This window comes from Perca fluviatilis, chromosome 12, assembly GCF_010015445.1.
Source record: "Perca fluviatilis chromosome 12, GENO_Pfluv_1.0, whole genome shotgun sequence".
NCBI classification, from domain to species: Eukaryota; Metazoa; Chordata; class Actinopteri; order Perciformes; family Percidae; genus Perca; species Perca fluviatilis.
The window spans coordinates 8,455,838-8,471,997 of NC_053123.1; the positions used below are offsets into that span (position 1 = coordinate 8,455,838).

General features: G+C 41.6%; 1 protein-coding gene across 3 annotated transcripts in view; it reads right to left on the bottom strand.

Annotated features, from left to right (window-relative positions):
* Positions 1 to 16,160, bottom strand: part of adarb1b (adenosine deaminase RNA specific B1b) — a 140,459-nt gene that overhangs the window by 13,720 nt on the left and 110,579 nt on the right. For all 3 annotated transcript variants that reach the window (XM_039817906.1, XM_039817907.1, XM_039817905.1), the window contains 6 exons: positions 9,784 to 9,858; positions 5,668 to 6,593; positions 3,352 to 3,466; positions 1,997 to 2,165; positions 1,261 to 1,406; positions 456 to 624 (listed from right to left, as the gene is read on the bottom strand). In XM_039817906.1, the coding sequence (XP_039673840.1) occupies positions 456 to 624; positions 1,261 to 1,406; positions 1,997 to 2,165; positions 3,352 to 3,466; positions 5,668 to 6,593; positions 9,784 to 9,858 (1,600 nt within the window). The remainder of the gene's footprint in view (positions 1 to 455; positions 625 to 1,260; positions 1,407 to 1,996; positions 2,166 to 3,351; positions 3,467 to 5,667; positions 6,594 to 9,783; positions 9,859 to 16,160) is intronic.

Consider the following 16,160-nt stretch of genomic DNA (forward strand, 5'->3'; position numbering starts at 1 on the left):
AGTGATGTGGCTGTGTCTGTATCTGCAGAGACCCTGCCCTCAGCCTGTATTTTTCGATTTTCTTTTGATTTGTCTGTGTGTGGGACGTTTATGGGCGTCCGCAAACCTCTGGGCCCTATATAGGTGTGTAACCCCTAGCCAATAACGACGCACGAGTCTAACTGACACAGACACACAGAAACAGACAGGATGAAGCTCTGCATTCGCTCATAATCCAGCAATGTGGCACCTTTCCGCAGAGGCGTGGGAGTGTTTATTTGTGCTTCAGAACATAACTACTGTGAAACAATCAGAAAATTATGTTTTATTTCTCTGATTCACTGCTCTCCCTCTCTCATTCACTCTTTACAATACTAACTACATATTACACCTTTTTACTATAATATAAATCACAAACACTGTCTGCAGTCATATTTTATAAGGGCTATAAATGAACTAGGTTTGAACAAACCTACCTTGCGATCTTGTCACTGCAGGACATGGTGAGTAACCTCTCCCCCTGCAGCACCCCGTCCCAGGTCTGGATGGTGTTACTGGACCTCACAGGGATGGTGCCCTCTCCTGACTCTATTTTGGTCCTTAACTGGCCCCGTGCTTTCCGGTTTGGATGTCTGTCTCCTTGGTCTGAGTGAGACAAAACAAGAAGAGAGAAATATAAAAAAGAGATGCATACATAAAAGCATAAAAGTGTAGAATAAATCATGGACTATCAATGTGCACAAATCTACAATACGCCCCATCAAAATAAGAAAACAGAGATTCCAAGAAAAGAAAAATGGAAAAATGGCTTCCACAAAAGCATGACCTATTATTTATTATTATGTTATCAATGTTTTCTGCTGTTCCACCAGCAGGCGCCATCTATTCAGTGAATAATTGAATATGGCTGTTTTCTATTCAGTCTGACATGTGCAACGGAAAACACTTTGACAAGAGTAAGAGGGAGGTTAATCAGACAGACAGTGTGGGTGGGCTGGGTGTGAGAAAGACTGATAGAGACAGACAGCGAATGACAAAAAGCTCTAATTACTAGAGCCTTGTTTAAATGTGTCAGTAATGCGTATTTGGATTCGGAATAAAATTCTAATTAAATGAAACCAATGATAAAAGGACAACCTACAAATTTAATTAAAAAAAAAACCCCAACATCACTGTTGTTGAAACTGAATTCTGAACTACGACGAGACCAAATTAAGAACACGTCGGCTGAGCTGAGGCTGTGGTGAGGCAGCGAGCGGATGCACTGCGACCGCCGTGTACCTTCAACTCCGGCCTCGTGTGGAGAGAAGATCCTGGCGTCTCCACAGGGCGAGGTGCTTATGTAGAGGTGGAACTGAACGTTTTCCTTTAACCGGTAGCCTCCCTTGTCACACTGCATGAATATGGACTTCTGCTGGTCCTCCTTGCTGTAGTTGTGACGAAGATTTAATAGGCACATTTAATTCGGGGCTAACAAACAGCAATGTAGCTCATTTACCTGCACTTAAAATGGATGGAATTAGACACAGCAAAGAGCAGTCTAAATACAATAATTAGATTATCAATAGGGCTGAACGATGAATCGTTTTCAAATCGAAAATCGCGATTTGAAAGAATGCGATTAGCCAATTGTGAATCCCGCGATCAATCGAATGTGCAATATTTAGCTGAATGTTTGGTGTAACATTTTTTATTCCTCTTTTTATTATTATAATTACTGTTTTTTCATAAGATAAATGCTGGAATAATAGTTACATATCAGTTATTGCTGGAAAATCTATGTTCCTCTCATAAAGATACAGAGCAGTTTTGTTGGTGTCTCATGTTATAATGTTCCATGACATGTTTTATCTGTTACACAGACAATATTGAACTTAAGCTCAACTTAAAAAAAACAAGCAAACCGCAAATCAAACCGTAATGGCAATATCTGGCAGAAAAATCGTTCAGCCCTAATAATCAATACAATTAACCTCCCGACACTAGAAACTAAACAGAATTGACAGCGTCCACTGACCTGAGGAAGAGCTCCAGCTGAGTGTAGAGGTACCTGATGAGCGAGCGTCGGGCGATTATCTCAGCGTGGCAGTCATTGAGTGCCAGGCCGCGGTCGCTCATGTACTCACCGTTGATGCATTTGGTTCCCGTGGAGACACATATTACCTGTGCTTCCTTCACATCTGTCCCTGTTGGGGGAAGAGGGAACAGAGACATATCAGGTAATAGACACACACTCTTAAAGTACATACTGGACATACAGTATGCCACTGGTCCAAACTGTGTTTTAATGGCCTTGATGGGACAGAGTGCAATCCTCTGCAAACGTGTCGGTCACATTGATAATTTTCTATTCTTTTAAAATCCAACCTCTAACTATTGTCCTTGTCTAACCCTGCAGGGTGTCCAGACAGAGTGACTGTTCTCACATTCATCTGCTGAAGGGGTTTCTCTGTGCTCACCTTGTATCTCAGTTTAACACGTGTACCTACAGTATGAGCATGATTTTGTGACAGCACACAGTTTGTAAGCCACTGGTGGTCCATTATGCAGCTTACACAAATGTGGAGGTGGAAACTTGAAGCCACTAAGTAGGAGAAACGTCTCATATGCAGCAGTTTTTTTTTTAAAGATATTTAGCACTTTGGGATTGATTTTTGAAAAGTGCTCTACAAATAAAATTTATTATAATATGATAGTTTGAGTTTTTGAAAAATATTATCTTCATTTACATAGATTGTTTGAGGCTTTTTCAGTGAGGTGAAGTTATTTTTTACGTCTGTTTAAAAATTTTTGGTCAGACACAAACTATTCATCAAAGCAGAGTTTGTCTTAGTTATGTCATAAAACGTGTCCGGAGGAGATATTTAACTAATTCATATACTGTTGGGTTGTCTAATCCATAACAATGCATCATATTTTCTAAGATTATAATACTGTTTTGTGTGCAAAATCCTAATTTAGACACTAAACTAAGATTGTACATGCGAACATATATGATGAGCTTATCAAAAAAACAGTGAGGTATGAAAAGGCAAAGTAATGACATTTTCAAAGGAAGTACAGATACCTAAAATACGTCAGTACAGTACGTGAGTAAATGCATTTCCACTACTGGTTATAGAATTGAAAACAAAACAGTGGCTGCTGTTTAACTCATAACTGTTGTTGCATATGCTGAAAAAAATAGGCCATTCATTTCTCAGTGAAACATTATCAGACGGAGCAAATGTATACATGAACTGTAAATACTGTCAGCTTGTCTCTATGAGCCTTGCAACCTACATTTTCCTTTTAGTAATACTTGAGAATTGACTGTCAGTGTCGTATTTTGGAAGCATAAAAGCACCAACCACCTTTCCCCCTCGAATCTACCTGTTGTCATGACGACCCCTGCTAGGACTTTTCGCCGTGCATGGGGGGAGGTGAAGTTTTCTGTCAGCTCACTGAACTTATCCACCACCAGGCGAGAGACTGCATCAGCCAGAACCTGGAATCACACACACATACACATACACACACATACACACAGCCACACAAAACGCAAGCTTGTGTCAGATATGTCAGTTTACAAAGTGCGTCTGATGTTATCCTCCCCTAGAGCACCATGTACCTGTCACAGTGTTCGCATTCAGCTCCAAACAAGCGCCGGAGCGCAGAAACGGCAACAAGTAAAACTGGGTTGACCCCCTGAGGTATACCGAACCCTCTTTTAAGCAACGCTGTTGTTTGAGTTTGGCATGACAGTTATAATTTACCATCTCCCTTCTGACGGTGAAGCAAAAAAACAAACAAGTAAACCTGAGCATCGGTGTGAACAAAGTGTTTTTGTCGACATTCCACAAGGTTTAAAACACCAGGCCAAATATTCCGGGGGAACCTCAAGTGAACTTCACACTTCTTTTGTTATTGGACAGCCACCCGTCTCTTGCTGGCTCTTTATCCACTGCTAATGTGATGGAAAATGACGACAACCGAGAGGAGAGATGACGGCTGGATGACCACGAATTAAAGAGATTAGTGTAATATTACTTCCCTGCTATACTTTGGAGTCACCCACTCGTAGCCAGATCATTTGACTTTCCAATGCCAAGGTCTTCTCTGGTGTAGGAATGACTTGATTGAGATTGAGTTAATCTCTACGGGTACAAAAAAGTGGAAGTACCATTCACTCAGACAAAAAATACACATGTCCGAAAAATATATTTCCTTTTGGGAGTGAGTAAAAGAACACCTCATTTTCTCGATGTGCGCCAAAATATGTTTTGGTTACTTTTATGGTTTGAGCGTCAACAAAACCACTCAAACTATAAAAAACTAAGCTAAAGTTTTTTTTTGCAACAGCAATGGACTCCGACCATTTGTCCCCATTAGTTCCTTGCCAGATGGAAACAGGCTGCAGAAATTAAATACCGAGCGACAGAGAATAAATAGAGCAATTAGTGGGGGCACTGTCATTAAAATGGGGTTCTTGTCGGATAAATCAGTTGACAAGTGGAGAGAGTGAGTAAAGAGAAAAAAAGAAGGCTTTGGGGAGGGGACTGCTGACAGCGTGCTGTGCTGATTAGCTTTGCCGACTGTGTTATCTCGCTCCACACAGTGGCGTGGCTCTGACAGTCACCTCTACAGTGGCATCAAAAGCAACAACCTAGCGTCCCTGCACACCTGATGTAAATGAGGTTTTAAAGATAGAACAGCAGAGTTTAAAGACTATTTTAAACAACAATGCTTTCTTGTTTAGTTCTGGCCACATCTTCTGTCAAGTCTCTGAGCAGTAACTGACCAAATGATACCATGTTTGTATAATATCATCAGCCTTTATTTTTTTATGAAGAGGGGCTGCAATTTTGTGCTTTACCAAGATTTAAATTAACATAACCCAGGGAGAAGTAAGAGATGGAGCAGACACTGACATCTTGAGTATCTGCATGACAATGATTATCTGATCTGGATCAAATGTGTAGTGTTAAAAAACAGAATCTTTCAGAAATTTACAGCACCCTGCACTATTAAAACCCATCGCAGTCTTTGTGATTTCAACTTCTGTCATATTCAACCCTTACTGCAAGCCTACGGATGATTGTCAAGATCAAGTAAATGATCCAATGACAGCCTTAAAAAAGAATTTGATAGTGAAAATGATGTGTCTGAAATGCCATTGCATCTTTTTAAAAGCAAGTTGATGAGATCTGCCATTACTCCCCCAAAAATGAAAAGAAAATTCTCACAACTTTGGGAGTTACTTCCAGTGATCATTTCGGTGACTAGAATCTCTTACAAGCTGAAAGGTTATTTCAGTGTGTCCAAGACTATTGAATGTCTTCAAATTTAAAAGAACTTACATTGCACATTTTTGCTTTTAAGGGCATTCTAACATGTAACTTAAGATCACAACCCCCTTACATAGGTTTCTTTGGCTTATTAAATTCATAAAAGAATGTGGCCACTCATATTTGATTCATAAAGTACTTCCAAGGCCTGTAAAACTGATGTTGGGTCAACCTGAAAACTCAGTGACTTCGCAAAAGAAAATGTAAAACAAGGTAGACCTTTTTCAATACACTGCTACTGAAGAAAGCATGTGGCTGATGCATTGTGTGGTCCCAATTGTTCAACATCTTGGTGAAATAAATTAAATGGTTGAATTTCTGATCTGGTGAGAATCTCTATACAAGAAGAGAAACATCTTACCTGGGGTAGGTGAAGCTGCAATCCCTCTCTTGGTATGGGTTGCCGGGATGGAGTCTGGTCTAGCTGCATGTTGAAGAGAGCCGAGAGGGCGGCCTGCGCTGCCCGGGCTTTAGCCAGCTTCTTGTTGCGCCCTGAGCCTTCAAACGTCTGTGCATCCACCGTTACTGACATCACAAAATTCTTGGCATGACTCTCCCCGCTCTCTGAGACAAAGTCATATTTGAGGCCTGGCCTGAGCTCATTGAGGATCATGACTGGGTTTTTGCCACTGGAGGGCGAGCTGAATGTCGATGGAGGGGGCAATGGGGCCTGGACAAGGTTGCTGCCAGGTGGTGTGGGCAGGGGATACTCCCCTAGTAAGTTTAAGGAGCTGCTACCATTAGAGCCTAGATAGAAGGATTCTTCAGGTGCGGCTGGTGTCTCGAAGCCATTGAAGAGCATGTCTGGGAAGTCAGCTTGGTCAGATGTAAAGTCTGTGTTCACTGTCAGTGTTCGACCCATGGCCAGGTGTGCCTCAGAGGCATTGGGGAACTGGACGAAGGAACGCAGTGCTTTCTCAGCTGCATTTAGCTTAGCCTTCTTCTTAGTTGGGCCCATGCCCTCAAACATCTGTCCATTGACCTCCACAGTCATGACAAAAACTGGAGCATGGACTGGTCCTGTCTGAGACAGCAATTTGTACTGTAGACCCGGTTTGATTTCGTTCAACTGCATCAGAGCATTCTTGGGCAGGACCGGCCCCGGGGTTTTCTTGCGCTTCTTGGCCCGGAACTTGGAGTGTGTATGTCCATTGTTCCCCTCTTCCAGGGGGCGCTTTCGACTGCCCAGGCCACTTCCATTGGGGAGCTGTTCAGCCACTCCCACCCCGTCTTTGCAGGACACGTTGTCCAGGTTTCGGTTTTCCTTAACATCTGTGCTGCTTGAACCTGCGGTGCCCAGAAAGAGTAACTTACAACGCCTTCGTTGCAGGATCTTGTAAATGCAAAATTTATAGATTCCTTTATCACTCTTTGGAACTGAACCAATGATTTGTGTTCCTTTATCAAAGCAAGAGAAGCTGGCTTTTAATTTGATTGGACATATTAACCTATAGTCTATTGATATTACTACAAAATAGTAGAACATCATCAGTACATCTACTGTTGTTAAATGTATGCCGAGTTCTTAGAGATGGTCAACATTTAAAACAGTAAAGGGATTTTTTTGGACTATATTTTGGTTAAATGGTATTTCATTTTAAAATTAACCTCTTATATATCTTTATAATTAAAGTTGTACTTATGAAGGCTTTCTATTCTGATGGTCAGGGTAAAGTGGGAGAAATATATTTTCAACAATTACTGTACACTTCAAAGGTCGCACAGTGTTATGGGCCTCACACATAAATGCACACAAAAACGAGCACACATATCAACACTCAACACAGACGCACACAGAGTTATTCCTCATCCACTCTATCAATATTAATCGCTTGAGTGCCCACAGAGAAATTAGGTACATTTTAAATGTTCAGTTTGAAACTGCGAGTCCTGAAGTAAACTCTACTGGGGAACACATATCACTGAAACCAGTTAGCAAAGTGGATGGAATATTGGCAAAAATTTTCATTTATAACATCCTTCAGCAAAGGCTTGATAGGTTACTCCTTGCGGTACTCAGGAGAAAGAGAGGCCGCAGTGTGCATGAGTGGGATTGTAGGTTGGGTTGAGGGAGTGCAGGGGAGGAGTGCAGGGGGAGGAGCTGAGAACCAGGCAAACAGGAGGATACATCAAAGAGGCGGAAGGAGAAGACTCCACCTACTGCAGGATCCTAAAGTCTTGACTGGTGACACGGTGGGAGGTTAAAAAGCTGTTTACCCGTTTTACATAAGATTTTGAAAAGAATGACTGTCGTATTTAAAATGAGGAAAATCTGAATTAGAAATCTGTATCTAATGAGGTGCCATTCATAAGACCCTGCGCCTCTGAGATCCCCCCCATGGAGCTTGTCAGAGAACACAGCGTTTTAGGTTGCGAAATGTGCTGACATGCCGTTACCATCTGCATACTACAATTGACATGTCTAAAGGCAACAAGAAAGACACTTATTCCTAAAATCAAGAACACAAACTGCATATCCTTCAATTCATGAGCAATACTGGCACTGAAAACATGCAATATAGTTTGGTGTTTGCATGCATTCTGCAAACTCGTGTTTGGCAAATAAACAAGGGAAAGGAGGGGCAGCCTAACTGTGCATTAAACAGCCAAGAAGAACTATCACCTAACAAAATGCTGATGGGTGAAATGTGTGTGTTGGACAGGGACACAATCTCAGCCAATGACCTTTAACCACCACAGATGCTGCAGCATTAGTTGAGAAATGTTAGCTGTGGTGGAAAATTGTACAAGTTGAATGAGGACATGGACTTTCTAAATTAATTGTTTTGAAATATACAGCATGTAGTACTGTAGCTCATTACATTTCTCTGCGAAGGATAGAATTCATAGAACTTTCAGCTACTGCAAATTGGGGAGTCCATTGAATTAAATGCATAATAGTCTTAAATACACACGTTGAGCAAACGATCAATACCAATACCAATAAGCCAATCAAAAAAATGTAATCACACACTAAAAAACCCTAGCATGCTGCTCAGACAAATACAGTGAATACAATGGCACACAGGAAAAAAACTGGAGTTCCCTTTCTCTTTTACAAAATTGTAAATGTATCATTCAACATAATAAAACTTTCTCTACTGGGTTACAATTGATACTACTCATTTTCTAGTATAGTAGCTTTTTTTGCAGGATGATGGATATCCAGTAGTACTCCAGAGCCTAAGACCAGATCAGAAGACAAAAGCCAATAGAGCAACAGCCACGACACCATGCACTGAATTATTGCACACACATGCAGTTGTGGTTGTTATCATGCTAGCGTCTGTGTAATCAGCACCCATTATTTATGCAAAGACAAAACATCCCATATGGTTGAATCTGTCAGAGTTTAAATTTCCTGAGGGTTGCATGAACCACATAACGCAAAAAAAAAAGAAGTTTTTAATACAACTTCATTTAAACTTGTTTGTTGGGCTTTTGATATAGAGTGATTCATGTGATTAAAGCATTTCAAGAACGGCAAAGGTTGTCACATAAAAGTTATAAATTCTTTCATGTTTTCCTCTGGTCTTCCCTTGGTATTAAAGAAATTGCGTGAGCTTGGGCTGTGTTTTATCTTCAAATATATACTTTGACTGGCAGTAGAAATGTAAGAAAGATGCTTCAGAGGCTTTGAAAGACAACAGAGACCATTTTGTAACTCTGCTTATTTGACTTAACACAACAAAAACAGAGCATAAACACTCAGCATGACACTACAATAGGAACTGCTCATTTGTATTGCGGGTTAGGGCACTGCTAGGATGACAGCTTTCTTTGATTGTGAGTTCATAATCGCTAAGGTGTGGAGGAAACCCATTCAATCCTGTCGTTCCGTGCCTTCTGAAGCTCAGTTACTGAGTTCAAACCAAAATGTCTAATTAAAGTTCAATAAGCTGGAGTGAAGAGGATTTTCTTCAGAGAGAAATGGAGGTAGAGGGAATCTGTAATACGACCTGAAAACTCTCAGATGTAATGATTAGTTCTTCCTTAAAAAAGTTTCAGTAAAATCAGCAGTGTGCATTTGTGTGTGTATGCTCTGTTCTGTGTCTCGGTTCAGGTAAGGGCATATGACGGCTGGCATAATGCTCATGGAGAGGCAACTATTGGAATTTAACTAGCAACAACACAACAGACATAAACAGTAGTTTCTGTTATTCAGACATACCTTTTGGAAACATATTTGTATGTACAGGTTAGATTTGCATTACGTTTTGTGTTGTACTGCATTTTACTTTATTCTATGAAATGTGGGCTATGTAGACACTATGCTAATAATTGTGTAACATAGGTGAGCAAAATGTGTTCACACTGATTACACGTCAGAGAAGGACAGGAGGCCATACAAGGGAAGACATGCGGGTGCACAGAAAGGAGGGAAACTAAAACACAGGCAGACATTTAAAAGTAGAGACTAGCTATTGCTCGGACAGGAAGACAGACAGAAAAATGAGAAACATCAGAGTCAACTCACTCATATTCTCCTCCTCATCCACATCCATGGCCACAGGTTTGTTCTGACCTGAGAGCAGAGTTGCCCCCACTGCACCTGGGGAGCAGAGGACATAAAGGTGGACTGCATAAGCAAAGTGACACACATAAACAAATTCAAAGACCTTGAGTGGCTACAGCGGTGATACATATCTTGATGCACCGGCACGCACACACAAAGAAAATTGCACATATTGCACTGTGTAAGTAGGCCATGATGTAGGCTTATAAATATTCAGAGACTCAGAGATATCAAGGTGAGAGAGGAGGCCAGGGCTGACAGGCCTTAATAGCAGGAGCAGTCTATTGTGACTTTAATATCCCTCCGATTAGACCTAATTTCCCACTGCCTGCTGAGAGATATACAGCTAGTGACATGGCCAAGTTACTCCATTACCACACACACATACACACATGACTTATCCCAAGGTGGAGAGTGTGATTAAAGCTCCATTAAGCAATATTTTTCACACCAACACAGAATCAAATGATTTCCTGCAATCTGAGATGTTCGCTCATACTGCCAATTGCACTGATAATGAACACCCAACTCTGAGGCCATATATGGTTTTTTTTGTTGCCATTTTACATGTATTTGTTGAATCCAAAGCAGCAAATGAGTGGCTCATTAAAAAATCCAAACATACAGCAAACCTTTTCCTTTGCCTTCTTGAAGCTATTGGTCAGTTTTTGCCAAGGTATAGGCCAACAATGATAGGGGGATAGGAATGTCAACGTGGTCATCACTCTCCAGATGTGAAATGCCAGGGGGTCAAAACCACATCCGTCAAGGCTGAACTTTAATCATTCATTCTTTTTTTTGGGCCATTTGATAGCAACAAGGGAACATTCAGTTGTCCATTACCACATCCAGCAGAGGTGGAGCAACATTCATTTTTTGAGTCTTGTTTTTGGCCACTTCATGAATTGAAGTCTGATATTCCCTCTCAGCTCTGTTTTTGGTACCAACTTCTGAGGGAAATATCTGGCTCTTTAGCTGCTAAATTCTCCCGTGTTCACCAGCTAGTTGCTAACTGGGTCTGTCTGTTGTTTTTAGTGCTGGGCAGGTAGTGAGTGGCAGTAAGCGCCATATAAATGTAGTCCATTTACCATTAGGGTGACCAGATGAGAATGGGTAAAATTCGGGACGAGACGAGACGGGTGTGGGGTTGGGGGGATGATGGGGTAACATGAATTTCAAAACTCCGCACAAAAATGATTTATTATTTTTATTCAGGAATTGAACTGTCATGTAAACCTGAAAATACAAATAAAAAAATCATTAAAATCATGAACTCAAGTGTCATTATGAAACTAATAAAACAAACAGTCTTGGTCTGTACAGTTGTGCTGTTAGTTCTATGTAGTTTGCTGCTAGCATGCAGCCTGATGTCTGACTCCCCCCCGTGTGAAATACCAAACTCCTTCCTACATACTGTACATCGCAAAACTCTTTGTTTGCATCATGTAAAACTGCAGTAATCCAGGGGTATTTCCCCACCCTGTCCTCCCGGTACTTGCAGAGACGTTTTTGCTTTTTAGCTACGTGTTCATCGGGTCCCGGGACACCAGCCTGAGCCTCCATTCCAACAATGGATGAATGAAAAATAGCAATGCGTGTTATCAAAATTCGCACCTAGGGCCTACGTACTGTTGCAGCCAGTGAGTAGCTGACAGGAGCTGGCTGCAGGACGACTCAATCACCATGAACAGTTTTTAATGTTATATCAGACTGTAACTACTCAAGAGTCTGATCTTGAGACTTTGCTCTAATTTTCGGGAAACTTAGGGCAAGATTCGGGACAACTGCTTGGATTTCGGGACTGTCCCGAATTTTTTCGGGACGTCTGGTCACCCTATTTACCATCCATTTAACCTATAACAAAGTGTTTGAGTTTGTGTCAACCATAAGGTTTAGGCTACTTTTGATAATCATTACAGCCTGCTGGTTATCAAGTTTCAAATTCAAGTTTTTATTTTAATCATCTCGTGCACAGGAAATGGAGAAGCAGTCGTTGCTGAAAGTCTTGGGTCTGAATTTAATGATCTCCAAAATGATCCCCTTAGAGAAGGGGCTTACTTGGAAAAGTTGCACCACTGGATCATCCTACACTGCTAATTACAGAATGAATAATTCTAAGAAAGCTTCAACTGCACGACTTACCCCATTGTGCTCCCCCACCAACCACTTGGAAAGTCATGGCGCGACAAAAAATACTGCTGAGAGCAGGGCAGATGAGTGCCGAAACATACTAACAGAGTAAGTTAGATGAGAGAAAGAGAGGGTTAAAGCAGCAAAGAGGGAAATGGCAGAGAGGCGAACAACGCAAAGAGACAGAGAGAAAGCAGGAGAAAGATGGCATTATGATATAGAACAGATTGTGCTGATTCTACTCCTCTCTCCACCCGTCTTCCATCAGTGGCCCCATTCCTCAGCCAGACACTTTCTTAAGCTAAACTAAATGAGCTAATTAATCTGGGCTAATGGTGGGTGACAGCAAATATGCTAGCACAATTATCACCCTATTAAAGATTCATATTCCAACCCATAATTGAAAATGAAAAGGTGGGGTGAAGGGAGGATCGGTGGGAGTAGGTCCAACAGAGTGGAAGATGAGAGTCATTTTTCTCAGGTAGCAGGAGGCAGGTGCCCCCGGCCCCCGCACACACTCATCCAGCAACTCACAACCCCAAGCACTGCACGCACGACTAGTCGCACTACTTACAGGTTGTTACTTCTGCAGTTCATGGTTCTGTATGATTTTATGTTAAATTATTGGATTTAACTTGTTGCCAATGAATAGTTTTAACATCTTAAATTGGTCTTTCATTGGTCTTTCACTGTCAAATAAAGCCTATTGTCTCTTCATGTTAATGGTGTGGTCAGATGTGGGCAATTGTGGATAAAATAATTATATTCAACGTATCTAAGTGTAAAACTAAATATAAAACAAGACTGTGCTTTTGCTCGCATACTCCTTCCTCCTCCTTTACTTCCTCCAATACACACTGCTGTGTAGTCTCATCAGCACGCAATGCAAATGTGGCTGTCAGTTTTGATTTTTTAGATGAGACCGCCTTGGTCATAAATCTGTAACTATTCCTGAAATCAGGTGCAATCAGCAGGGAGAGTCCCACAAAGGATTTGTAAAATGAGTGTATGAGTGTGCGTGCTTGTGTATGTGTGTGTCTTGAGAAGTAATTCTGGAGGTAAATGGATACGCAGTCCTAAAGGGCACTGTGCTTCAGAAAAAAGAATAATACAAACCTGGTCACTGCATTCTGTTACTAAAAGTGAAAGCTCATATTTCTGTGCTGCATGAGATTCATGCTCCCTATTAAAATCATTCTATAATTTTTTAAATACACCAGGGTCAATGAGAAAATCAGTATAGTTCTGGTTATTATAATTGGAAAGACATTGTAATGTAAAATGTACTACAGATTCTGTGAAATATTCTGCAACCCCCCCCCTTTTTATTTTGTGTTGATGTGTTTGTCTTGTTTGACTGTATTGTCTTGTTTGTATTCTGGAAAATAAAAAAAATATATATTTAAAAGAAAAGAAATGGAAACGCATGATGTTTAGGATGGATCAGTGCAATGTGAGTGTACCTCCAAGGCCAATCCAGATCAAGTTCAGCCAAACGCTGAACAAAAGTGACAAATAAGAGAGATCTAAATCCAGACTTTAAAAAAAAAAAATCTATCAACTTGACTAATCGTTAATAAAGAAAAAGAAATTACAGTATGCACTGCCTGAAGGACTAGTTATTAGCCTTAAACGACAGCAACCTTATCTTCAATATGGTCCATTGCCTGATTCCCCCAGGTATTATTTTAAGATTTGTAATACGGCCATCAAAAATATTCACAGGTATATAAGCTGCTTTGTTGAAATGAAAATGACTTTAGAAGCATTGAGTTGAGAGATGCATATACTTTTTGGTACAAAGGTATGTATTCTACTACTACTACTGTTAGTTAGGAATGTCTGAAGTAAATTTCTCCAGTATTAGTCGTAGCAAAATGGTACCTATGCACTTTGAATATTCAGGAATGACAGCAAGTTACCACTCATGAAAATATATTGTGCTATAAAAGAAATATCATCTAAATGCATCTCGTGGGTGGTCTACACCTAGCAATAAGGCGACATAGAAGACATTTAAACCATGAGCCAACACAATTGCTTAAGAATAATGGGAAATGGAACCTCAAAGATGGACATTTTCTGAACTCGCTCCAGCATTTTTCATTAAAGATCAGCCAATTTTGGCCATTAAAGCCTGCAAAACTAATTTTGACATTTGCATGCATGGAGAGTTATACGACAGGATCCTTAATAGATTTTGGAATTGATGCACATAACTGAAGCAGTGGAGTTAAAAGTGAGTCACAAGAATCACGTTGAGCGCCGACGACTATCTCCCTCCACACATGCATAAATGATACTGCGTCATCAAGTTGTGAGACAGCTTGGTTCCAGGTAAATCTGAGTGGACACCAAGGGAGGCAGGGAAAGGAGAAAGATGAGAAAGAAGATGAAAAACCTCAAATTCAATCTGGCACGGTGAGAGGGACTGAGGGGAAATAAGGTGGTTTTGATTTGTCTCTCATCCCTCGCTTGCGCTGTGACGGAGCGATAGAGTATCGCCACCACCAGCAGCGGGCAACTGGCGGGAGGAATTGGGGTGGGGTGGGGGAAGGCGGGATGGAGCGAGGGATGGAAAGGTAAAGGTGAGGGAAGAATAGAGGATGAGAGAGATAGAAAATGCAATCTTATTCCAAGTAAAAGAGAATCATTATCTCCCCTAAAACAGAAGGCGATGGAAAGGTCTGCCGTTGGCAGGCCGTGAGGTTCAAACTGTCTAAAACAAACTGCCCATGAAGGCTAGTGTAGGACGCAAGATTCTCAAATCTCAAAATCATTTCAGACCAACTGCAGACCTTATAGAAAAAAATTTTATGGATGAAGGGCTAATCCCTTAATAATTCAAAAAATCTATATAATTAAACGTAAAATCTATATTGCTCCCTCCGCAACCGGCTTGTTACAAGTTCTAAGCAAAAACCTGGAAGGTAACCTGTCATGCGAATGGAGCACAAAGCAAAAAAATACAGTTGAAAGGTCCACTTGTGCAAAGACTGACTAGCCTGGCTCCGGTCTCCTACGTACTTCCGCTCAATTTTCATTTCCCTTCAGAACACCGGCTAGGTTTGCGGTATATTCTTGGGTTTTCTCCGGCCAAATCTTTGGCGGTCCAATCAGCGAACAGAGGGAGTGGCTGAGAAACGATGACGCTGAGGACGTGCTAGTTTGACTCGTAGTTCCGCGAGCGAAGCCATTCGGTCCATTGTGGCAACGCTGCCAAATATCCAGAAGTTAAAGCCCGAAGCGAGAACAATCTTTGCTGAGTTTTGTTGGTGGCCATGATGTCGTGGCCCTCCTCCCCACGGGGTTCGGGAAAAGTTTGATTTTCCAGCTCGCTCCGTTAGTGCTGAAGGAGTTGGCTAAGGCGAACGCTAGCGGTGCTAAGCCGATGTCACGACCAAACGTTAGCGGTTGGTTATGGCAGATCCAGAGTGGCTCTGGGCAGATCCAATAGTTTTAAACTTCAACAGAGTACTCGCCTTCAAGGAAGTTAACGCTTGTCAATGGAGGGTGGCCAGACTCTGTGTACAAATGAAATGGACCAGAGTCTGGTAGGACCAGGCTAAAGACTGACCATTAGAACTGTAGCTATTGCGGAGTTCCCACAGAACGCAATCTCTCAGTGCGTTTACATGCAGAGCAGTAACCGGGGTATGGTCTTAGGGAGGGGGAGGGGACGGGATGAGGAGGAAGGAGGGGCGAGCTAGACTTCGTTTTGTTTGACAATACTTCGAATGTCAACAAGAAGTGACATCACCCAACGTCGCTGAGAGCACCTTTAAGTGAATAACCGGGTTATGCCAGTTCTCCCCTTTATACATGAGCAGGGAAGAATAGGAAGAATGACTGGAGTAACTCTACAGTTGGTCGGCGCTCTGCCAACACACAACTGGCTTTTTCTTCCGGTTGACCTATGTCAAAATTACATTGGCCGGCGGCCACTAAATTAGTCAAATTTAACAACTTAATGTTTCATTCACACACTGTTGTCACAGACAAGGAAAGCACAGTGCTCTCGCCAGACAACTTGTCCAGCTCATTATATCTGTAATAAGTAAGATGGACAATCGGTTTGTCCGCTGCTGCCTCTGCTGGGACATAAAACAGATGGACCGCGGGCTCTTTGCTGCCGATGCCCCGCTGATTCGAGCATCGCCGTTTTGTTGTGTGGTATCATAGCAACGACTACGGCTCACGGCACTGAC